The sequence below is a fragment of the Mytilus edulis genome, chromosome 11 (genome assembly GCF_963676685.1).
Source record: "Mytilus edulis chromosome 11, xbMytEdul2.2, whole genome shotgun sequence".
NCBI lineage: Eukaryota > Metazoa > Mollusca > Bivalvia > Mytilida > Mytilidae > Mytilus > Mytilus edulis.
The window spans coordinates 79,717,806-79,743,955 of record NC_092354.1 but is presented as its reverse complement, the minus strand read 5'-3'; the positions used below and the strand labels follow the sequence as shown (position 1 = coordinate 79,743,955).

The following is a 26,150-nucleotide window of genomic DNA, read 5'->3' as shown; positions in this document are numbered from 1 at the left end:
GTCCAGATTTTTAGTATTCATATTGTTATCTTAGAAAGTCTTACTGATTAAAATACTACAATAGGTAACAATTTGACAATTTAGTAGTGTCAACCCTGTGGTTATGCGGACCCGTGTATATAGCATATTAATCCTGAATACAACGTTCGGTGGTGCGCCTGTCAGATGCGGAACGTACAGATAAGGTAATAGGTAACAGGTGAATATACTATTGGTATCGGTAGCGGATTCGACCCGGAACTTCTTAATTATTGGCAATATTAATTACGTGGAAAACAAAAGGGCCTGGAGTTGTGTAATTTTTAATCTACACCTTTGTACTATATTAGTTATATATAAAGTTGAATTCTGTGATTCGTCGTTTTTACGTGATGACGGCTGACAAATTGGACCTCGTAATTTTAGTATTATAGATAGTTTTGTTTTCTCATGTTGTACTTTAAATGTTTGGAGAAGGGTTAGCGTCTTCAAAATTTTGTTTAACAACGCCACGCTACATATATGTCTAAAGTCAGGAGCCTGTAGCTCAGTGGTTATCGTTAGTTCATGTCTGTTATATTTGTTTCCCGTAAACTGTTTTGTTATGAAGAAGGCGTTGGTTCATGTCTGTTATATTTGTTTCCCGTAAACTGTTTTGTTATAAAGAAGGCGTTGGTTCATGTCTGTTATATTTGTTTCCGTAAACTGTTTTGTTATGAAGAAGGCGTTGGTTCATGTCTGTTATATTTGTTTCCCGTAAACTGTTTTGTTATGAAGAAGGCGTTGTGTTTCTCAATTGCTTCATATATTTTCAAGTTTGGGACTTTTAAAGAGAGCTACAGCGGTATGGTTCTTCTCATTGTTGAAGTACGTATACTGTGTCTTTTAAAGAGAGCTACAGCGGTATGGTTCTTCTCATTGTTGAAGTACGTATACTGTGTCTTTTAAAGAGAGCTACAGCGGTATGGTTCTTCTCATTGTTGAAGTACGTATACTGTGTCTTTTAAAGAGAGCTACAGCGGTATGGTTCTTCTCATTGTTGAAGTACGTATACTGTGTCTTTTAAAGAGAGCTACAGCGGTATGGTTCTTCTCATTGTTGAAGTACGTATACTGTGTCTTTTAAAGAGAGCTACAGCGGTATGGTTCTTCTCATTGTTGAAATACGTATACTGTGTCTTTTAAAGAGAGCTACAGCGGTATGGTTCTTCTCATTGTTGAAGTACGTATACTGTGTCTTTTAAAGAGAGCTACAGCGGTATGGAGTCTTCTCATTGTTGAAGTACGTATACTGTGTCTTTTATATGCCTACTTTGATTGAACTTTGGTGAATAGTTGCCAACAATGGCATGGCAAAAAAAAATTAATAAAAAAACACAACACAACCAAACGCTACGAAAAGAAAAAAACAGCTGTCTACAAAACTAAAGACCCAACAAAACGCCGGGAACACATCAAGTGTTCTGAAAAGTCAGCAGATCTAGATCCTGATGCGGTACACGATCAATGGATGTATCTATAAAAAAAAAAGATGTGGCATGATTGCCAATGAGACAATTCCCCTCAAAAGACCAAATGACACAGACATTAACAAATATAGGTCACCGTCCGGCCTTCCACAATGAGCAAAGCCCATACCGCATAGTCAGTTGCTGTAAAAAGAAGATATGATATGAGTTCCAATGAGACAACTCTCCTAAAGAGACCAAATGACACAGAAATTATCAACTATAGGTCACCGAACGGCCTTAAACAATGTTTCTTATGGTTTTATGTCGATAAAATAAAACTTATATTAAATTCATTTTTTTATTTCTTTGTAATTTTCATCCAAGCTGAAATATTTCATTCATCTTCTAAATCAAGAAGAAAGTCAGATAACAGGGCTCTACCAGGCTTGCATTTGCCCTTGCATTTTCCGTCTTCCTTCCAGCATTTATCTACACACTTCTGCCTCTTTTTGACATCATCATGCTTGTGTTTACACTCCTTCCTACATACTGTTGTTTTGTTTTCACAGCGGGTCCTACAGCTCTGACCTTCGACTGATATCAGGAACACAACCAACACAGCAACTGTCAACAATACTTTAGTCTGGAATAGACAATTATGATAACATGTACTTACTTTTGATAAAAAAAGAAAAGCGTCAGCAAATAAACTAACTACAAGTATAAATGGAAATAAACTCATCATCGATACCAGAGTTGCGTTCAAAAAGCGGCTACGTAGTGATACGTAGATTTACTGAGAACTATTGAACGAGTAGCTAGTCTAATTGCTGTCGATATATATGTAGCAGCTAGGCTAGCTACACGTTCAATAGTCATAAATCTGAGTAGCCCTATGTAGCCGCTACGATATTGAACGTAACTCTGGATTGAAATTTTATATTTACGTCATATGTGCGTTTCGTCTACAAAAGACTCATCAGAAACGCTGGAATAAAAAAATGCTAAGGCCAATTAAAGTAACTATATGTTATATTTATGTTGGTATGCAAACTCGTATAGTTTGAAACAAACAACAACAAGAGCAGTTTTTGTTTTAATTTATACACTATTAAAATGGGCGTTACGTTGCGCACGATGTTGCAATTAGTGACCGTTCCCTAAACTAAGATGATTTTTTTTTTAAAAACGGTTCATGCCTATATTTGAAAAAAAATAAGTATTTTTTTTATGGGTATTTATTTACAGAAATTGAAAATTATCCTTTTGCCAGCAGTTAATTCCCAAATTAACACACGTTATTTTAAATTTGAATTTTAAATGGAATTTATTTTTGCTGTAACTTTTGTTATTTATTTACATTTATTTCAGTTTCCCATGATTCCTATGATTGCATGATGATTTCTTTGTCGCATAAAATTAAGGCAAGGCTAGTCAAATACTTGGGATTTATGTTATTTTACATTTCCGTTTTTTGTGGTATTACGCATGTACTTTAGTATGATATAATTTGGTAAAGATATATAACTCTTATTTTATTTCATTTTTTTAAGGGGGTAGTGGTGTTTAACGATTATATTTTCTTTTGGCGATTTGAAACTGATAATAGAAAGACGTTGTTCCCTAAATCAAAAATGTCCAAAAATCAAGGATCCCTATATTTCTTTATATGAATCTCTTTTGATCAACATTCGAATTGTAACTTTTCTCTTATTTCATTATATCATTTTGTTTAACTTTATTATTGTAATTCAACTGAAAACAATTACTTATCATATAGATTTTATATTAGACGTTGTGACAAAAGACTTTACTTCTTGATACGATATTTTGTTTAGTTTAAAATAAAAATTTAAATAAATAAATTGATGAATATAAAATAAAGAAAAAAAAAAGAATATAAGAAAGATTTTTTTTTGTAAACCAAAGAGAAATATATAAAAAAAAAAATGTTAGCGGCAATAAGTGAAATTAGGCATTAAGCTTAAATCCTAGGCAATAAGCTAACGCCTAGGCATTAAGTTATTGCCTGAAATTTTCAGGCATTAAGCTTATTACCTGAAATCTTATGATTATTATTCATCCTATTGCCGAACATAATTTTAGGCAATAAGTGAAATCTGGAATTAATGCATATTTGGTGATTTATTCTTGATATAAAGGAGTTACTTAATTTATTTCTAATATAACATGTGTAAATATACATTCATTTGACAGATCTTCAAATTTAGTAAGTTTATTTAGTAATTTTAGCAGTTAAAAAACAGAATTTACACTATTTGCAGTTAGTTTGTTCAATTCTAATATAAAACGTAGAGTGGGTGCACATATTCGCCAGGGACACAATTTCGCCGTTTTATGATTTTGAGGTGTATAAACTTCAAAGGGTGGTTTAAATTGAAGAACTATGCCAGTAAATTATATTTTTATAACAAATATAATTATATTTGAAAATGAGACCAAATTTCGGCACTTACCGCAAAGGACCGAAAAACGGACAACGATTTTCAGCCAATTTCCTGAATGCAAAAAACGATTTCAAAGAAGTATTTCTATAGTAATTCTTTGACTGATTGCCCTAAATTTCGTTTTTTACACCTTTCTAATGTCTGCTTTTCATCTATAAGGAAATTTATTTGATAAATATTATTTAAAGCTGAAGTTATTTGGTTTTAAAAACATTTGTAGATGTGTAACAACGGCGAATATGTGTCCCCCGTTGACAAAACATCAGCAAATTTCAAACACCCTTTAATCAAACATTTCAAATGATTTTTCTCAAAACAAACAATTTTTATAGCTAAGAGTATTTTGCATTTGAAATTATCTTCATATAGAAATATCAGTATACTTCAAAAAACATAAAGACCTGAACTTAAACTGAAGAAAACATGGAAAGATATGGCGAAAATGAGCACCCCACTCTAGTTATATTTTTTACTTATGTTTTGTTTCATATAGTTTACAATGTACAAATTATTATAATTTAAAACTAATATTTATTTTCTAATAATTAGTCGGTTTTTAAATTAAAGTTGTTGGTTAAATTTGATACAATATTAATTTTTTTCATTTGCTATTTTTTACGTCAATACGCGGTTAGGACATCCTAGCTAAGATAATCCTCAGATAGCTTCAATGTGCATGCTGAGACATGTCGTAAGTCGGTCCTAATTTTATCATAATTTCTGTCCTAGGAATATCTTATAGATCGATTTTAGGACAGTTTCGATAAACAGGCCCCAGTTCTCATAATGTTATTATTCTACAAATATATTGTTATTTAAATGAATACATGTCTTTTATTTACTCGCATTTATGTTTTAGGCATTAAGCTTAATGCCTGCACATATTTTTCAGGATTTAAGCTTAAATCCTAGGATTTAAGACTAATGCCTAACATCATTTAGGCAATAGACTTACTGCCTAGGCGTTAGCTTATTGCCTAGGATTTAAGCTTAATGCCTAGTTTCACTTATTGCCGCTAACATATACACGCAAAAATAAATAATTAATATTATTGTATAGCAATATAATATTTCCCACAGAACGTAACCAAAAGTTAGCGTGCAATAAATTCTAATATTGCACTAGTGCAATAAATCTTCAAAATTCATGACGTCATCAACGTTTAAATCTTAGTTTAAACCAAGTTTTACTTTAAAATATTATATTGCTATACAATAAAAGGGTTATTGCATGAATATTGGGGAATATTGTCCCTCGTAGAACATATATTGCACTCGCAAGCTCGTGCAATATAAAATTCTACTCGGGACAATATTCCCCAATATTCATGCAATAACCCTATAATATAAAAAGATAAACTTATCTTATTACTTACCTGCATCTTTAGTTTTGTTTTGAAATTGAATTCATAGATTCTTCATCAAATCATTATATATATATCATGTTACTGGGCTCGCGGCTGTCCACATGTGTGCACCGTTTATCTCATGATTAATGAGGTTTGACCAGCACAAAATAAAAAGACCCCAGGACAAAATTACCAGTTTTAACGGTCACCGTATGCCATATGCTACGAACATATTTAATTTTATTGTTTATTACAATCAGTTAGATAAATGCCCTACGATGTATGATCCAAATAAAGATAATTAAAATTGTATCATGAAAATTTAAATGTTCATGTTTTGGTTACCTAATTGTTTGATAACTTTTTTAATGATAGAAGGATTCAAAAACAATTTTCTTGTTATTTTTAATGTAATTTAAAAGGTTATTTTTATTCATTTGTAATGAATGTTAGAATAAGTTTTAAAGCAAAAGTGTCTCATAAGTCAGTCATGGCTGGATACCGATATTTTAACTTCGATTTAAATTTTTATTTGTATTTTTATACTAATATTATGATGTATGATATTGTTCTGTATTCGTATGTGACACTATAATAAAATATTCTGTCTGTCTGTCTGTCTTAAGTATTCAAAAGTACAAAATAAGTTAATGTATTTGTCGATTGTGTGATATTTTATGGATTCATTAATAAATTTAGTTTAAACATAATTTTATTTTCAAAAGTGCACAAAATACAATTATACAATAGAAAAAAATAGGGATTCGGAAGCAAGAAGAACTTATATAAATCCGTCTCCCTTAATAAATTTGAAACAATTGTGCAAAGAAGACTGAGTTTGGTTCGAAAAACATTTCTTAACAAAACGATTAAAAGGAACTGAATTGATGTAAACAAAAAAACGGGCAGAAGTGTGTAGATAAATGTTGGAACGATGACGGAAACAAAATTGATCAACTGATTTACACAATAACACCGAGATCTTAAAACAACTGGATCCGGAAACACCATACTTAAATCTTTTGTTAATGAAGGCATGATATTTGTTTCTTCAATCCAAGGATTCACTATACAAATCCTTGTTCAATCTTAGTAAAAATACTTTTTTCTTCAAAAATAAACTGGAAGTGAGTCCGAACAATAGTTTTACTTATTTAAAAATCAACATCCTCATTATCTTTACTGATGTGATTGAAGCACATTATTGTATTATATCTCCCATTTTGTAACAACTACCAACCATGTCATAAAAATGTTAGAGAAAAAACAAAAGGAAATACCTGATAATCTGTTTACCGTGATATATCTGGTCTTTTCCCTTCTCCAGTATTCTTGACAAAAGAGTTTATATAAGCTTGAAATTTATAAACAATTTTTATTTAAAACGGCGATTGAAGTAGCTTCTTACTGCGTTTAGATGATATTTTCATCTAGTTTTATCCCGAATAACTAAAAATTTTGGCTCGATCCATAATTTCCGCTATGATAATAGACTGTGATCTGAAATATTTGGCACTGGACGTTATGTCTCTTATTCATGTTTATTTAGTAATGCTCGAAACTTAAAGTACATCTGTATGTTTTGAATTTCAATATTTTTAGTGACATGATGAATAAATTCCAAAAGCTAAGTTTCACAAGATTTGTATATAGTTTGGCTCTGTTTCAAATTCAAAATAGCATGGCTGTAAATGGGTAATGAACAAATATAGAAACTATAAAAGCAGAGATTACCAAAAGATGCTTTGTTTTTAAAACTAGAAGTATAAACAGGAAAGTGATGGTAAGCAGGCAGATTTGTTTTAATGACACTCCATGGATAAAATCAGAGAATCCCAAATGTTTGACAAAACATAAAAACATGATCTGAAAACATCCTTTATTTTTACCTTGTGTTTTTTTGTGTGTTTTTCTTTGATATTTTAATTTTTATGCTCTTTCCCAACAGCATATAACATGCGTCAGTTACGTGCATTAACGATACAGTAGTCCTCTTTTTTTTCTTTTTTTAAGGTTAAAGTAAATATCATTACAATTATAACAATGATATAGTGAAATTTAATATAATACCCGTCAGTTTGTTTTCATTAGAATAAGTTAACACAAGATACGCTAAAGATTAACCATAAAAATCAGCGCATGAATACTCAAGTAGGGCAAATTTACTATATATGTACGGTACATAATATAGGGAAAACGGTAGTATTAAATTTTCCCAGCATTAGGTTAGCCTTTTTGTGTACCCAAGGCAGGTGAAAGAAGTCAAATTAGGAACGCTGTGAATGGATGTAAGGGTACAATATATTTTTTGTGTATCTATGAATAACTGCAGTGTGTATATTTACAATATAAATTTTGAAACCTATTGAAATATTTTCTAGAGAATTATTCGAAAAGACTTCCAAAATTTCATAAATTTAGTGCAAAATGACGGTGGGCATGGATAACATTATAAACAAGCTCCGTTGGAAGTTGGTCATGATACTATTTGACTTTAATTTTTAAAACAGAATAATAAAGTACTAACACAACATATAACTGTTTTATCCAGGTTTTTATCTTAAAAAAATGGTAAATTTAGAAAATGCTACTATTGTCGCCTATGGCAGAATAAATAGTACCGTTTTCCCTATAATGAATTGTCGTTTGACCTGTACACGTTGGTTGCATTTTGATGAATAGGGGTTAACATCTCGCGAGATTTCGTTACATATCAATAGAAATGACATAAATGCATTTGGTTGTGTAATAATGATCAATACCATGCTTATTGTATGACACACCAATTGATCATTATGTACAATTCTTTACACCCAATTACAGGTTAATTCTGAAGTGCATAGTATTGGTTAGTCTGTTTATAGCCGCGCAATCTCCAACATTTTAAAACAAGCAGCCGTACAGATTTTTCTGCACTTGTTGTTTTGCCAATGTTCTTGGGTATTAATATATTAACGCATAGTTTTGAAGATATATTTCCAAACTGATTCTGTATTCAAGAGCTTGCAGCTGCAACTTAAATCTTATTAAACGTCACCAGTGTCTGAGAACAAAGTTGATGAACCAGGTAATGTCAAAGAACGTCTCGTCCTTTAAAAAAAAAAGATTTATCAGAAGACACCAAGACCTTGTTGATTAATATTACGTATTGAATTCACAAAAAAATACATGACGGTCAAGAAGTATAGATTCTAAGTAATGACGTTGGTTATCCAATTAAATACGTGTTTCAGTCTTCTTTTATTTATGTATTGTTTATTCTTCCTCTGGTAATATACCTTTTGGTGTGGCTCTGTACTTACACATCTCTCCATCGTGTGATTGGGCTACGGTCATTTTTGGCTATATTCTTGTTTTCAGTTTTACCTATGTGCTTTGTCTAAATGCAATTTTGTTTTTGTTTGTTGACATATATTTTGTTTGTTTTTGTTTGTTGACATTATTTTGTTAGTGATTACCATTAAAACGAAAAGATTGACTAAACCATAAGATACACAGTGTAGTTGCCTGTTTTGTTCACTGATTGTTGTCAATATACTGGAATTTTATGCGACTATCAATCATACATGTGATTGGTTAAGCATGCTTTAAAACCAGGTAAAATTCACCATTTTCTACACAAGGAAATGTCTATTCCAAATCAGCAATATGACAGGAATATTTGTCCATTCCTTTGGCTTTTGCCTCTTTATAAGCGAATTTCCATTTTGGATTTTCCTTTGAAGTTCGGTGGTTTTGCTATTTTACTTTTTATATCACAATATGTTTGCATTTCAGTACACAATCATTTTGAAACATATGATGATCAAAAGACAAACAACGGTCAGACAAAGCAAAACATAATATTATAGAATTAAAGACCGAGCTACAGGAACATAAAAAAGTACGGGGTAAGAACGCCTGATCCTCAAGAAGCACCGGCCTTGTTGCTCAGGATATGAACACACTTGGTGTTGTCTCAATCGGTGATGTCATAATCGAGGCAAAGTGATTTATACGATGATATAAAACACTGATATTACAGAACGATCAACCAACTCATGTTTGGGTCCCTAAAACATTTGAACATAATCATATTACGACCAGAAACCATATGTTTAAAACGCAAGCGCTGGGACATATCATCAACTGACAGATAGATGATTCACATATAAAACGTAAGAAAAAAGTGAGTTGCAATTATAATTTTTTTTACAATTACAACCATTTTGTACTTTGTGAAAGAAAATGTATCATTAAATGTGTAGAAATTTTAAAAGGAGACCATAATCGTCCGCAATAGACAGTTGTATAAACAATATGACAAGCTAAACATGGTCTCGAGTTTTAAAAAGAATAGTTTACCATTAGCGATATCAATCCCCTTACACCTGGAATGTAAAACTTGCTACCGATGCTGCTATGTTTTGATTAAGCGTGTTTTGAACAAAAATATTTTCTTTATTTTACGAAGCAAGAGATATTTTTTCCATAAACCTGTTTCCGCTTGCTACCGCAAATGACCCTCCCTTTTTTTGAAAAACCTGTTGGTGTTTGTGTTTTTTTGTTTTTTTAGACCTGATATATTATGGATTTACAAAATATCGTATGTCAGGTATACACCCATCAATAGTGTTGTTATCTGTGTTTGTATTGGAACAGTTGTTAGTATCATAACTGGTATGTACTATCAATTTTTGTATATTATTACCTTCATTTTAATGAAATACATAAAAAAGGACATGCAAAGCGGTATGGATTGTAAGAACCTGTCGACAAAAGTGCATTTCAATAATGCTTTTGAATTTATCTTATTGTAAATAATCCGTATATGTTATAAATTGTAAAAACCAAGTTACGATTTATAACACGTTTGTCAAGAGAAAATTGTTTTTGGCATTGCCAATATGGTGTCTGACACGGAACAGTATCCAACAGATCAGCGGATTGATATGGGACTTATATCAGAACCTTATGGAATGCCAAGGGGATTATTATATCACACATATTCCACTTCAGATAATCAATAATAATCCCCGAAGCTTATCGTATTTTATGTGAAACTGACAAAGGCTCATACATAACTGTATGAATAGCATTATTTTACAAAACAAAACGTTACTTACGCTATAAAGTAAACGACTCTATTGTCATATGTTGCTATGGAAATGACATAAGACCACATTATTATGTTTAATTTCTTCTTATTTATATACTTGTCTGAGGACGGATGTAACTGAGGACACGAAGGCAGTTGAACTTAAAAGATGACTGAAACGAACATTCATATTGACACTGAAGAGTTGTTCGATTCAAAACAGCTATATGGCAAAAAACTTCTGTTTTATATTCAATTTCTTATGATAGGAATAAAAGGTTCATTGAGTGCGTATCGTTAACCAAATATCAATGATTTCATGATGACACACTGACAGTTTTCATTATTTTAACAAAATGCAAGAGAATTTGTATGATATAATTTAGATGAATATATTCTAATATCTAACAGATTAATGTATTATAAAAATCTGCTACATACTTTATGATACTGGAATTCAAGGAGTCCAAAACATGACTTATTATCCGTTTTACCTTATCCTGTGCATTTGTTTTGTTTGTGAATTGTCAAATTCTTACATTAAACGAAACCTTATGTCATATATAATAAAACGAACTGATACTGCCATGGTAAAAATCCGAAATGTCAGATAGTCTTCAAAACACAACATACCAATAAACTAGAAACTGAGCAACAGAACCAATGAGATCCGGAAGGGTAATCAGATCCTTCTCTTCATATGGTTGAATGGGAAAAAAATATACATTAATTTTGCGTGACAGGGGAGATAGGACGATTTGTCACCAGGACACTCATTGCCCGACAGATTATAATTTGTTGAGGTTGTAAAAAATCACTTCTTTAGCAATTTGAAAGGGAAATCGATGTTAGTTCGACTGTTTAGACTTTCTTCTTATTTCCTGAACACAAATAGGACACGGGGAGTATTATCAGGTTATGAACTTGAAAGAGAGTGAAAACAAGAGCATCGCCAGGACATCAATTCCGAGCACGGGACTTAAGGGTTATTGTCAGGGACACGAACTCCAAACAGAGTTACATCAGGCGAATGGTCAAGACACAAACTCCAAACAGAGAATCATCTTGAGTATTGTCAAGACTTGAATACCAAAAGAGTGCGATTAAGTGCAGGGTCGAGACAGTGACAAAATAGTGTGATAATTGAATCAATATCAGGACATGAACCCCAAACAGAGAGTGATAAAGATAACTGACAAGATATGAACAATACCAATTAGAGCATTGACAGGACAATGACTTCAATCAGCATCATATCAAGACCATTGTAAGGAAATAAATTCAAAGTCGAGTACGATCTTCATCATTAGATATAGGAAAATGTGGTATGAGTGCCAATGAGACAACTCTCTATCCAAGTTAGAATTTATAAAAGTAAACCATTATAGGTCAAAGTACGGTCTTTAACACGGAGGCTTGGCTCACACCGAACAACAAGCTCTAAAGGGCCCCCCCCAAAAAAAATTACTAGTGTAAAACCATTCAAACGGGAAAACCAACGGTCTAATCTATATTAAAAAAAACGAGAAACAAACGACAACTGCTGAACATCAGATTCCTGACTTAAGACAAGTACAAACAATTGCAGCGGGTTAAAACGTTTTAACGGTACCAAACATTCACCCTTACCTGAAACAATAGTGTAATATCACAAAATAAAAAGACACACTATAAAATATCAATTGGAATGGCTTAACTCAATGAAATGACGTAGTAACACAAATGAAGATACACTGAACGAATAAATTTGATCTATGATACAATTTAAATACAAAGTTAATAGAAATAAGGGATTAATAGTTAAAGTAAAAGTTTTATACCGACATGAAATGATAAACAATTGAGAAAAACATCAACTATGAAAACAATTACGCCATTTGCAACATCAAAATTATACACCGGTAAATGAAAATACTTTTCAATGGTTGCATCTGTCAAAGATCAATCCAGGAGGGAATGGGAAAAATTAACAAAGATCATGTCAGAAGCTAGATTGAAATCAAATGCTTGCATAATAGGACTCTTATCCGGATAAAGGATCTCGATAATTCTATACCGATCGTAAATGAATCTAAATCGTCTGATCCTTTAATTTTGAATCAATGCCAATTCCTGTGAAATGGCCTTATTCTTCTATGCCTTAATATAAGAGTTTTTACGATTAAAATCATATAAATAAGATTTAGCCAATATCACAAAAATGTTTGAACAGAGTGTTATTTTTAAATCATCGCCGAAAACAAATTTAAGAATTGGGACTATTGAAAAGAATCTTACTAGGCTCTTTGTTATGTAGCACATAGTGCCCTTTTGTATTTCTTTAACACATAATGACGTTGCTCTTTGTTTTAGAAGAAATACAGAATAAGCATATACATTTGTTTTGTTAGTGACAATAATTCGTAAACTTCCAAGAGAGACGAAAGATACCAAAGGGACAGTCAAACTCATAAATCTAAAACAAACTGACAACGCCATGGCTAAAAATGAAAAAGACAAACAAACAACAGCACACACGACACAACATAGAAAACTAAAGAATAAACAACACGAACCCCACCAAAAAACTAGGGGTGACCTCAGGTGCTCCGGAAGGGTAAGCAGATCCTGCTCCACATGCGGCACCCGTCGTGTTGCTTATGTGATAACAAATCCGGTAAAAAGTATAATTCGGTAGGTCACATTCAGGAAAGGGAAGGGGATTGTAGTTACGACGTAAGGAACATATCCGATATCATTTGTGATACAGTTATTCCATAACGGTCAACCAACTCGTGATGGCGTCCGTAAAATTTACGAAGGGATGATTTCAACTTCACCATTTGGAACTCTTGGTTTAATAGCTTCCTTGTGAGCAGCAACCCTCTATCAAGAAAATCATGAATACATGATAGGAAATGCAAGCACGGGAATATCGTATCAATTGGAGATATATACTCATTTACATTCTGCAGAGGATATACCTTACAGGACTATAGACTATATTCTTTTCATACTTAGAACGACAAAATTATTTATATCTTTACCTGTGTGACGTTCCATTTTGACGTGAACCGCTCGATTCTTCGTCAGAGTTAATGAAAATATCACCATTCGGTCCAAGTACTTAAAATCCATTAATCCTTGATGGGTGGATCTAACAAACATAAATAAAATAAAAAAGTAAGAAAGCAACGAATGATGTTGTTAGATTTGATATATGCCTTTTTGTGCGTTTTTATTAAATATTTGTTTGTTTTCATTGTGATTAGAATATATCGATTATAACACAATTTTGACTGCTGTACCCCTAATTTTGACAATTTTACCCATTATAGTAAAATTGAAAATGGAAATGGAGAATGTGTCAAAGACACAGCAACCCGACCATAGAGCAGACAACAACCGAATGCCACTAAAGGGTCTTCAATGCAGCGAGAAACTCCCGCACCCGGAGGCACCCTTCAGTTGGTCACTAACGGAGCTACCTTTGATTTTTAATGGGGTAGGGGGGGGGGGGGGGTGGGGCTAGGATGAAAAATTTTGTCCTGCATTTTTTTTTAGCTGTAATTTCTGTCCTGCCTTTTTAGCTCATGCCATCACTTGGCGTCCGTCGTCGTCCGTCGTCTGTCGTCGTAAACTATTTCAAGAATCTTCTCCTCTGAAACTACTGGGCCAAATACTTTCAAACTTTAACTGAATGTTCCTTAGGGTATCTTATTTATAAATTGTATCCGAAGTTTTGATCTATCAACAAACATGGTCGCTATTGCAAATCTGACATGGGGTAATATTGTTTATCAGGTCAAGATCTATCTGCCCTGAAATTTTCAGATGAATCAGACAACCTGTTGTTGGGTTGCTGCCCCTGAATTGATAATTTTAAGGAAATTTTGCTGTTTTTGTTTATTATCTTGAATATAATTATAGATAGAAATAAACTGTAAACAGCAATAATGTTCAGCAAAGTAAGATCTTCAATTAAGTCAATTTGACCAAAATTGTCAATTGACCCCTTAAGGAGTTATTGCCCTTTAAAGACTTTTTTCACAATTTGTTCATCATGTTGACTTACTTTAAAAAATCTTCTCCTTTGAAACTGCTAGGCTAAATGAGTTTCAGAGTATCTAGTATAAATTTTATATTTTATTTCCTTGTATGTCAAGAAACATAGCTCCTATGGCTAAAATAGAACATAGGAGAAAATGATTATTTTTTTTGGCTTTTGAAGAAAATAGGACGATCCAAAACACATTTAAATAAATTGAAAAGCCAAAATAATCATTGATGAGAGATTTAACCAAAAGAATTAAGGTGAGCGATTCAGGCTCTTGAGAGCCTCTTATTATTTTTCACTCTAATCGGTCCTGCCTTTTTTTTTTTTAGTTTATCCTGACTTTTTTTACCTAAATTATCGTCCTGACTTTTTTTTTTGCAAGTGTCACATCCTGCATTTTTTTGACTCAAAACTCCTGTCCTGCTTATTTTTTTCAAATTTCATCCTAGCCCCCCCCCCCCCCCCCCCCATAAAAATCAAATGGTAGCTCCCTAAACAAATATGTATACTAGTTCAGTGATGTCTGTTTGTTTTGTTCATGCATCGTTGTCAATATGCTGTGGATTCAATATTCGTTGGATACCAATTTTCATGGATTTTGTAGGCATAGTTGCACCACGAAATTAAATGTTCAACGAATGAAAATTTTTCTAAAGGCTTGTATGAAGACTTCGTCAAAACCCTGAAATTGAATGTCCATGAACACGCAAGTTTTCCTTCATCCACGAAAATTGGTACCCACGACAATAAATGATTCCCCAGTAATGGAATTTGATGTCACTTTCACACGAGTGAGAGGTTTAGTGCTATACAACAAGGTTCAATCCGCTATTTTCTACAGAAAATACCTGTACCAAGTCATGTATATGACAGTTGTCATCCATTCGTTTGAATGTTTGATGTTTTTGAGCTTTTGATTTTGCCATTTGATTACGGATTTTCCGTTTTGAATTTTCCTCGGAGTTCAGTATTTTTGTGATTTGACAACCTAGTTTCAAAGATATATAATACTCATTATCAACTTTAAATTTAGATATTTATTCCTTAGAATTATATAACAATTCATAAAATTATGTAAAACGTCGGTCAAAGTGTGATGTGCAAAAGAATACAAATCACATTCGTTGTAAAATTCGCATCAATCCTTCATGTTCTTTGCTGGAAAATATTTGGTAACTCTTCTGTTGAAAGGATCCTTTGTCACTTAACCAACAACATTTGTTGCTGAAACGACAAGAACATATAATTTATAAAAATAAATGATTTATTGGTAAACTATAAGAAGGAAATTATGTCGTATCATATTTACGGAATGTTTTCATCTCTTATTTAAATCATATATTTATTCGGCGGGTAAAAGAACTTACATTGTTCAACAATGATATTAGCAGATGCCGAATCTGTACCAAACTCATTTGTCGCTGTACATGAGAGTAAACCAGATGCCTGTATATTGACCAACTGCAACACAGTACCATTTTCAAACTTTACATGTCGTGGTAAACTCGATGATTGATGAAAAAACTACAAAAAACAAAACTATATTATCAAAATAGGTTTTCTATAATGCTGCTAATTGTGTTTAAGGACAAAAGTCCCCGCTTAAGAAACAATAAGCTTTGTTCAAAACGAAAACTAGATTTGCAAGAAAATTTACTTGTTTTGGTGTTGTTTTAAGTAATATCTGAATTTGTTTATTTTTTGAATTTGATATTGTTGAACATTTTTTATAGTCTCTGTTGAATCCATCTGACTACATCTTTTTAAGTGAAATAGAGCTTGACTTGTTGTTCTTTTCTGAGGACTGCGTGTTGACCTCTAGATTTCTACTGATCTTCAAATAGAAACGCATTATTAGCATGCTGTTATCTGAATTTATATATACATAGATGTTGATTACATAATCATAGTTACACAGACGCATGCGTTATTTTGCTAACATTCGATGTATAAATAAATAAAAATATTAAACGAAAATGAAAATTGATAAAAAACCAAACTGAAAATGTTATATATATATAAAAAAATAAGTGCCATTACAATCGGTGTTAGAGGATTTAGATATTTCACAACTGGTATATATTGTAAAAAAATAAAATATTTTTGATCATGATTTATGTTTGTTATTTGGAGTGGATGTAATGTAATATACTTTAAAGGAAACATCTTAAAAACTATACTTCAAACTTTACATGTTCAATTAGCAAATCTACCACATATCTGATTTTTAAAATGTTTTGCAAATAATACAAATAAATAAATGCAAGAGTTTTAACGTATTTATCATCTTTTAACACTCGGGATTTGTAAAAAGTTAAGGTCCTTTTTTCAAATACAATCTCTACTTTCAAAAAAACATTCGCGTTTCTACCTAAAACAGTATAATAATGTTGTATTTGGATACTGTTCGATATATGCCTTACCGAATTAAACGTCCATGAAATAACAGGAAGAGGGTGTCCGGTAGCTACACATGTATAATTTTTGGAAACACCAGGTTGACTTATAGATGGCTTTGGTGAAGAAACTATAGTAGGTGCATCTATAAAAAAGATTTTATGAAAGCATTTCATCCCAATATTGTGATACATTTCTACATTTCATTTAAAAAAAAAATTATAACAAAAAGGGAAAATATCTACAATAAAACATGATATGATAATTTTATATAAGAAGGCACATTTGTTTTCCCCAAACACCTATTTTGTCATTAGTTGTAAGGCTAAAAAACATATAGTATTGCATTGTTTACTCTTTGTTTATCTAAAGTCATGGTAATAAAATGAAAATTATTCGTGTTCGACAGTGGTAATTCGCGTATGAACTAATTTCAATCGTGAACGAATGTATCGATTGTCACTAATGAACAATATTTGATACTGTGGATAAATTTATTTTCGTTGCTACCAATTTTCGTGTATAGAAGAAAACTTGCATTTTAGTTGATATTTGATTTCATGGTTTCCCAAAAGTCTGCATTTAATTATACAGCAAATATGCAATTCGTTGAACATTTAAATTCGTGGTTTCACCGTACCTACAAAATTTAGGTAAAATTGGTATGCAACGAATAATACCTTTTCTTCATTAAAACGTTCTTACCGTTTGTGACTTTAAGTATTATGTTTGCTTGACTTGTCCCAGCATCGTTTGTTGCAATACAAGTGTAGATTCCGATAGTGGCATTTGTAACTGTTGATATAATTAAGGTGTCCCCAGTAGCATTGTATTCTTCCTTAGAAATATTCAAGAAAAATTATGATGGAACATTCGCATATGTTGTAAAACTATAAGAATATTCGTGCATAAAGTTGTTTTGACAAATCAGTGCCATTCAAATCTGTTTGAAGTATGAGTCTAAGTGAAAACATATATGATTTCGTTCAGAACACGACTAAAACAGTGAATTTGAAAATAAGAGATGTGGTATGATTGCCAATGAGATAACTCTCCACAAGTGACCAATTGCACAGACATTAACAACTATTATTCAACGTACGATTTTAAACATCGAGAAAAACCTATACCATATAGTCACCTAAAAATTCCAAGAAATGACAAATGTAGAACAATTAAAACTACTAAATGATGAACGAAAATAAATATGATATACACAACAAACGACAACCACAGAATTACAGGCTCCTGACTTTGGGCAGGGACATACCGAATGTGGCGGGGTAAACACGTTGGCGGGCGCCCAAACCTTCCCTAGCCTGGAACATTAGTGTAACAGTTCTACATAGAAACACACTATAAAATCTGTTGAAAAAGTTTCAACTCATCAGATCGACACAAAGCACAAAAAAGAGTAACAAAAATTACAGAGTCGACGTGGCATGGTACTTGAGCATACCGACACCAAAAAGGACATATTGTCTTAAGGTAGATCATAAGTAAATGTTTTTTGAGACAGAATTTTCTTATATTTTGTTAAAATGAAGATTTAACTATGCTTTTTTCAAAAATATAATAAAAAGTATGGGTCACCGTGCTATTTTTCAAGCTATGAGTCGTTAAAAATTGCCTAAACTTGGTTAGTTTGTTCATAAAAATACACATAAGAGTGCATAAACAAAATTCTATGAGACAGAATTTTGAAATAAATTGTGAGAAGAAAGGTTTCATAATATGTTTTAAGAAAATAAAAAGAAAAGATGGTGTCACCGAACTTGTTTTCTTGCCACAAGTAAAAATTAAAAATTTCCCTATAAGCCAAGTATAAATTTTGTACATAAAGAGTTATCTCCCCTTAAATGGCTCATTAGAAGAAAATGATTTTTAAAACAAAAATGTTTGATATTTGTTAAAATATTTTGAATAATATAATAAATTAACATTTTTTACTTATATAAATAAACAGTCTAACCATTAAATTGCAAATCTGTTTCCAAATTTGCTGATTTGGGCAAATAACTAGACCGATTTTATACTGTGATTGTACAATCCAAGATGGCGGTATACCATGAATCTACCTTACCTCCTATACATTTCTAGGAATATGATTGGTTAAAAGCAACCGCGAGGAGACAGTGTATATTTCATATTAGGTAAGTAGGAGGTGCTTATTTCATTACACGGTTAGGAGTGGTGGTACGTTCGTCCCTTTTGAAAAATTTACAGTGTTGAAGACAAATCCGAAAGGTTTCAACTGACGAAAAAATTGATGATGAACGAATAAAATAAATTCATAAAACACATTTTATATTATTTTACATAAAACATAAATTTACTAACCCAATATATATCCTTTTAGGTCACAAGCACACTATACAACAAAAAATATCAATTACAAATTATAGCAATTATGTTTGCTTATAATTAGAAGTGGTTTATGTTTTAAATGTCATATAACTACAACTCCAATTACAAAAACATACATGATTGTATAGCCATTTTACGTCAGGTTTTGGATATCCTGTTACGTTGCAAACTAATTTAGCCTCTGTATAATAAAACCTTTCCACCTCCGAAGGAGCTGTAATAACTGGAGATACATGCAGTATGTGTTTTGCTGAAGAGAAATACAATTAAATTTACTAGCTAATTTATCGATGACGGACTGACCCGACACGAAAACGAGTAAACACTACACTTGAAAGCTATATAAATCCCATTTAGGATTCTGAACAAACTCATTTTCAAAGAAACTAAGCCTGATTATGACAAATAGTTCGAAAACTAAATTTAATTTCTTTTTTCTCTAAATCCAAGTCCTATGATAACACTAACGAAATTTTCTCCACCCTGCACGTGAACAAACCGTGAAAAGGACTTCAATTTAAATCTAGTGTTTTAGTTATCAATAGTAGTATCTAAAATGACACGTCAAAAATGTGGTTATTACTTCTTATTTTTACTTTCAATGTATTAAAAAAATCTAAAAAAAACTTGCTATACGCCAAAACACATTCAACTATAAATCTAGCTAGTATGTTGTGTTTAACTATTCACATTCAAGTCGAACCACGTAACATAGATAAGAAAGAAAAAACTATCATAACATTAGTCTAGTGTATAAAGTAAATATTAAGAAAACAGAGCACTGGTATTTTCTGAAGTATTGAATTTCAAAGTTATTTACTATAGTATAACCAATTGCTGATATCCAATAGTCCCCAAATCACACTGCATCATAAATTAATTACTCTAATGTGTGATCTTGATGATTGAAATTGTAGACATTTATCGAATTTTAAAAGCATTCAGGTATAAATGAAACAATATGCAAAATTATAATTTATGCCTTAAAAATAAAAAAATAATAATAATAAAAGTATTCCACGAGAACCTGAAGGTACAAGAAATATAGTGTCCGTTTAAAAAAAACGAAAGAAAAGTATGAAAGTCAACAAAGGTTGTATGGGCTGCAAAAGTAAATATTGTATACCAATAACATGTATATATAGTCTTTTTATATCAGCCCCTACTCTGTTGGATGCTATACACACATAATATCCACCATCATCAATCGTCACATTCCTAAGTACTAAATAATGGGCCATCTGTTTTGTATTATTCTGCAAGTTTCCCTAAAACGAGTTGAGAAGCACTTAGGCAACAAATAACCAATGCAAAACAGATGCATGAATACATCGATAAAAGTGGTGACATAAAAAAAAAACAAAAGAAAAAAGAAAACACGATGGCAAACATAATGACGAAAAGTCCGTTTAATAAATTATGTATGTATGAATATTGATATAGAAAACTAAGTGTAACACAACATAATTTGAAAATACAATTTTTTACTTTACAAAAAATAATCTTACATGTTTTAAAAATAACAAAATATCATGAACCATTTTGTTTTAACGTACGTTTAAAGCACTCCATTTTATTTCAGGCGGAGGAATGCCTTCAGCAAAACACGGTATTTCCGCTAGAGGTGTTCCTTCGTTCAATGTCATGTCTAATGGTAGGATTATAGTTGGGTGTACCGGCCATTCTGACGAAATGAATAAAACATATATGGATATATAAAACACAATAACGACAATTCGGGCTTTTGACAGACACATGAAGTAGCGGGATAAGCTATTTGTTTTTGCCTTATTGATTACAAAATGCTAATACTATTTCAATATTTGAATTTATCATTATGGAATTTTGACAGACACATGAAGTAGCGGGATAAGCTATTTGTTTTTGCCTTATTTCGACCCCAGCCTGTGTCTAGAGATCCTTTTGTAGGACTATCATTAATATTCCACATCAAGAATAAAACAGAATACAAAAGAGTAGCAAAATGTTATTAAAATTTGAATAGGCATGTTTTCAACATTATAAGTGGCTTCATGAAGCTTAACAGTAAGCAAAATATGTCTTTTTGATTACAAAATGCTAATACTATTTCAATCTTTGAATTTATCATTATGGAATCGTTTTATATATAATCGTTTTCTAACACTCATTTTCACGAATTCATGAAAAAACTTGTTTTTTGTTTTCCAAAATTACCTAAAACTGTTTTCTGAGAATAAGAACTTACGTATTTGACAGAATGTTCCCGAATCTCCCTTCTGACACTGACATACGTATCCCTCGAAATGATCGAAACATGTTCCTTTATTTTGACATGGGTTACTTAAACATTCGTCTTGTTCTGAATAAGGAAAACACTTTTAATTGTGCGTCTCTTCAAATGAAGACGAGTGTCCCTTTAACCGATCTGCATTTATTTGTTAAAATAATGTCCAGTCGTCGGTGGTTAAGTCATGTCGAAAAAAGCAATGTATGCAGCGACGATGACGAATCAAGATTCCGATGTGTCGGTACAGTTTTGCTTACAGCCAACCAGGGTTTCCCCTGGGTCAATTATTTATTTCGCCACCTCTTTCACCAAAACAATATATTTTTCGCCACTATATTATTTTTTTTCGCCAAGTAACACAAATGTATTTTTCTTTTAAATTTTTCTTTTTGTTTAGTCCCCCCCTCCCCCTAAATAAGAAGCCGATTTTTACAACAAAACAAAACATTTTATCACTTGAAATTGATCACTCGTGTAAGATGTAGTCATTACATTGAAGGGTTACTCTCATGCCAACCTTTTGAATATATTTCTTCATAACGACGTCGACAGTTTTCTTTTCTAGCCTAGACCATCGTAAATAAGGGAGCTACCATTAGATTTTTATGGGGTGGGGGGGGGGGGGGGGGGTAGGGGCTTGGATGAAAAATTGTGTCCTGCCTTTTTTTTTAGTTGTAATCTCTGTCCTGCCTTTTTATTTTTCAGGCTATTCGGTCCTGCCTATTTTTTTCTTAGCTTATCCTGACTTTTTTACAACAATTGTCTTCATGCCTTTTTTTTTTGCCAAGTTACTCATCCTGCCTTTTTTTTTTACTCAAAATCCTGTCCTGCCTTTTTTTTCAAATTTCATCCTAGCCCCCCCATAAAAATCAAATGGTAGCTCCCTAAGTAAAACTATGATAATGCTTGAAACACGTGTGTCAATGAAACGACTTTAAAGTACCCACCCAAATCAATTATCTATATCAAAGTTAAATGATATATTTTAAATCATAGACCTTTCTTGTTTTTCAACATTTTTCCTCATAACAGCAGTTTTCTTTTCTGGGCTATCATTAAAAGAAGGAGAGAAGAAGGATCGAGAGGAAGCGTCAACATTTTTTTAAAAAACGTGCGTCGCAAGTGGTAAATAAATCCCTTTTGTGACATGTGACGGACGCCATTTATCCATATCATTTTGTCATATAATACAATACAATCAACACCTTTATTAATTAGTCCTTTGATGTCGATTAGCTGTAAATGCAATCAGCTGATTATTGATTTTCTGTCAAAATCTTAACGAGTTCAAGGTGAATTCGGAGTATTGTCTGATCGGATAAAGTCCGAGAAACCCGTAAAAAAGTAAATAAACAAGATGGCTGAAAATAAATCGTTACATATTTCTTTCGCCAAATTCTTTCGCCAATGACGAATTTTAATCGCCATAATTATTATTTTTTCGCAAATTGCGAAAATGGCGACCGCCAGCGGAAACCCTGCAGCCAACACTAATTGGTTAAACGAATACTCGATTCACTTAATCTTGATTTTTCTTTGTTGTTTTTTTATGTACAATTGTTTGTCTGTTTGTCTTTTTCTTTTTAAGCCATGGCTTTGTCAGTTTATTTTCGATTTAGGAGTTTGGATGTCCCTCTAATAGCTTTCGCCCTCTTTTGCCAAATTGGCAATGTGTTGCTTGTTTGTGCATTTTCTATTTTGTCTTGAAGTACTAATTTCAAATAACGTAAACACGTCATTTATATAGGGCTTGGTGTTAATAACACGTTTTTTTTTGTCCCTGAGGTACCAGTTTTTGCTCGTGGCTAAGATAAAAAATTCAAGCAGCATAAAGACGTCATTTTTGTTTGAAAAAAAATGACAAAGTACGGGTACTTTCATTATGCAACTATCGACCGGCGTATTAGTCGTTGAAATCACCGACGGTCAATAGTATGTGGTACGAAAGCGTATAAGTAGTTCATTCTTTTTCAGAAAAAAAAGCATACTGAAGTATAATAAAATAAATTTAGTACCCAGTTACTTGTATGTTTTGTTGACAAAAGGGGGACGATGAAGACGATGTCATCACGATGTTGTCAACATTGCGATATTGGCGATGTCAACGATGTTGACAGGAAAGGGGGACGATGTAGACGATGTCTATAAAAATCTTGATTTATTTGCCACAAAGTCCTCTTTTTCTATTAAATGCAATGGAACAGTAAAAAATAATGCTTTGCATCAAGTTTCCCTTTGGAATATGTACAAAATGGCCTATCTCTATTATTCATGATATCTGTAGTTTTGATACAATTGAAGTTTGAAAAGTTCGTACACAAATGGCTACAGAAGGGTACATAAACCTTAAACCGTTTTTTCAAAGGTGATATTTATGTTGTTCCGAATTAGGCATTTCAAATCCTGTAAAAATTATTCTGTATGCCTAATATCATCAAATTGCCCGCCTTATTAAGAGCTGATTTACATTTAACTCACATAAAATACATTGATTTCCAGTGTCATTTACTTGTTTCATTCCTTTATATCGGTCTAACGAAACTTATCTTTGTTGAATGTGTTCTCAACCTGAACCTTATCAAATAAAAGCTACTGACATCAAGGTGAATATCAATCAATCAATATACTGCACGATAACAGGCGATAGCACATGGTTCAAATTTAATACATTTGTATAATGTTCTTTTAACATTACGAAATCAATGTATTTTATGTGAGTTAAATGTAAATCAGCTCTTAATAGTGGAGCATCGATATATAGCCTTACAACAGGTTACCTAATGAGGAAGTTTTGCATATGTTCTTATTTTCAAATCACATCATCAGATCTTATTTCCCCATTTTAATCAGACGTGGATTTGTATATATACATTCCACAAGACGTGGATTTGTATATATACATTCCACTAGACCTAAAAAAGTGCCCCACTATGGCAAGGATTTTAATGCTGTTCCAACACTCCGCACAATCTATCGATGCTCCACTATGATAAGGGATTAACTGCTGGTTACCTAAAAGTCCAGATTTATTATACGTTTAGAACTAATGTTTAGAATACAATATGTGTATTTAAAAGGATTTGTCCTATATTGGCGTAAATGAGTGTATAAATACGACAGTAAAGAGGTACACTTAATGTCACTGGTGTTTTACTGATAATATTGCCTGAAGAAAACCATGGTATAAATTTCAAAATTTCTACACAATTCTAGCCAGATTTGGTTTGATTTTACAGGTATACATATTAAAGTTTATAATACTGCAAACTGAGCAAAAGTGTGTGTAAAAAATTGTAAAAAAATAAAGCATGTGACTATAAAAGAATTCAAGCATACCTGTTATATTTTCTTTTGCCTGAAGGAAATTATCTATCAATATTAAAAAGATCAAAAATGTTATTCTGAGAAACATCACTTATATAGAACCACTATCTCTAAATGTCCGCATTTCCAAAGAGAGATAGACTAGATAAGAGTTTATCTATGTTGTTAAGTCAAAATATAGATTAAGGGAACGGTAGATTTTGTATTCCTTTGATAAAAAACTAAAACCAATCTTAAGATACATTTACGTCATGTAATTTTCAGGCGAAAACAGAAAATATAAGTTAAATAAAAGTTCAAATTACGTAAACATTATGCAATGAACGTGATAACTATCGTTACATGTATGACTAATAATTATGTGGTCACTTTTTTAAATAAAAATTCATCATCTTATAATCTTTTATCATTTTGTTTTTTCACAATGTCGTTTGGGTATTTTTGAATAGTTTTGAAAAGACTAAGTTGTTTGAGTTTTCATATTATCATTTATGATCAGGGAAGTGACCATATCAAGTCAGCACAGAATCTCTGGCTACTTCACAGTTGACACATTCGGCTGCAAATTATCATCTTAGTATATCCAATGCTAAATATCATACGATAAATCTGCAATTAACATGTCAAATTCACATTGATGCTGCTTGAAATAAATTGAAATGATGGGCTTAATAATTTTAAAAGTTTATCATTTATCAATAAAATAACAAAAAATGTTCCATAGTGCTTATGCCAAGTAACTTTGGATTTATCTCATCTTGGGCAGAATATCAAAATCTTAAGTTTTCAGTTGCATTAGGTTACGCACTGATCTTTAAAAGGGGAGGTTTATTTGAGTGTACAGATTTATGATGACTAAGTTGATGAAATTGAGTCATTTGTTGACAAAGTTATGTTTTAGAAAGGACCATGTTTCCTTGCAATCTTTTCCCATGCGACCTTGTTTGAAGAGTCTGTAACAGGCAATATTCAAGATGATAGCTGTAAGTTTATATTGGTCCAGATTGGGATTATTAACATTGGGTATCGAAGTCTAACATTGTACAAAAAATTCAGCTTTCAAGCTAACGTGATAAATAAGTGTTGTGTAAATGACAGATGGTAATTTTTAGAAAAATCATAGAGTGCACATGACGATGACCAGGACTTCGTCTACGTCTCAGGCAAAATTAAATCAATCATCACATTCACTGAGCTACAGAAAAGACTGTAGAGAATACATATACCATCAATCTTATTCATTCAGAACAATATGGTGTCGCATTTTCAAGTCATCAAATCCAGTAATACTTCTCTCATCTACAGAGATATTAAAGGATAAGGATTATCAGTCAATTATGTTCGATGATGCAAATTTGCATAGATGGGCTTGATTGTTAGACGTTGTTCACACATTGTTGTCAGTATAATGGAATTTTATGCGACTGTCACATT

The 26,150-nt window shown here is 32.1% G+C and overlaps 1 protein-coding gene and 1 long non-coding RNA gene across 2 annotated transcripts; both read right to left on the bottom strand.

The window, feature by feature from the left end:
- Positions 1 to 1,768: 1,768 nt before the first annotated feature.
- LOC139494991 (uncharacterized) lies at positions 1,769 to 5,307 on the bottom strand. Its single transcript, XR_011657232.1, has 2 exons — positions 5,274 to 5,307; positions 1,769 to 2,072 (listed from the first exon to the last, which is right to left on the bottom strand). It is a non-coding gene; the product is annotated as an uncharacterized lncRNA (long non-coding RNA).
- A 10,094-nt stretch (positions 5,308 to 15,401) lies between these two features.
- Positions 15,402 to 24,847, bottom strand: LOC139496360 (neurofascin-like). The gene is made up of 9 exons (XM_071284883.1): positions 24,729 to 24,847; positions 21,351 to 21,464; positions 20,680 to 20,807; positions 20,250 to 20,391; positions 19,240 to 19,373; positions 17,462 to 17,594; positions 16,783 to 16,901; positions 15,727 to 15,883; positions 15,402 to 15,583 (listed from the first exon to the last, which is right to left on the bottom strand). The coding sequence occupies exons 1-9, from the start codon at positions 24,802 to 24,804 to the stop codon at positions 15,564 to 15,566; spliced, it is 1,023 nt and encodes a 340-aa protein (XP_071140984.1). The 5' UTR covers positions 24,805 to 24,847; the 3' UTR covers positions 15,402 to 15,563.
- Between the last annotated feature and the right edge of the window lie 1,303 nt (positions 24,848 to 26,150).

Coding starts and splice junctions, on each gene's coding strand:
- LOC139496360 (XM_071284883.1), bottom strand. CDS start 24,804: ATGTTTCTCAGAATAACATTTTTGATCTTTTTAATATTGATAGATAAT. Junction 19,374..20,249: donor ACTATATATACATGTTATTG/GTATACAATATT, acceptor ATTTCTCTTCAG/CAAAACACATACTGCATGTA. Junction 15,884..16,782: donor TTTCATGGACGTTTAATTCG/GTAAGGCATATA, acceptor TGTTTTTTGTAG/TTTTTTCATCAATCATCGAG.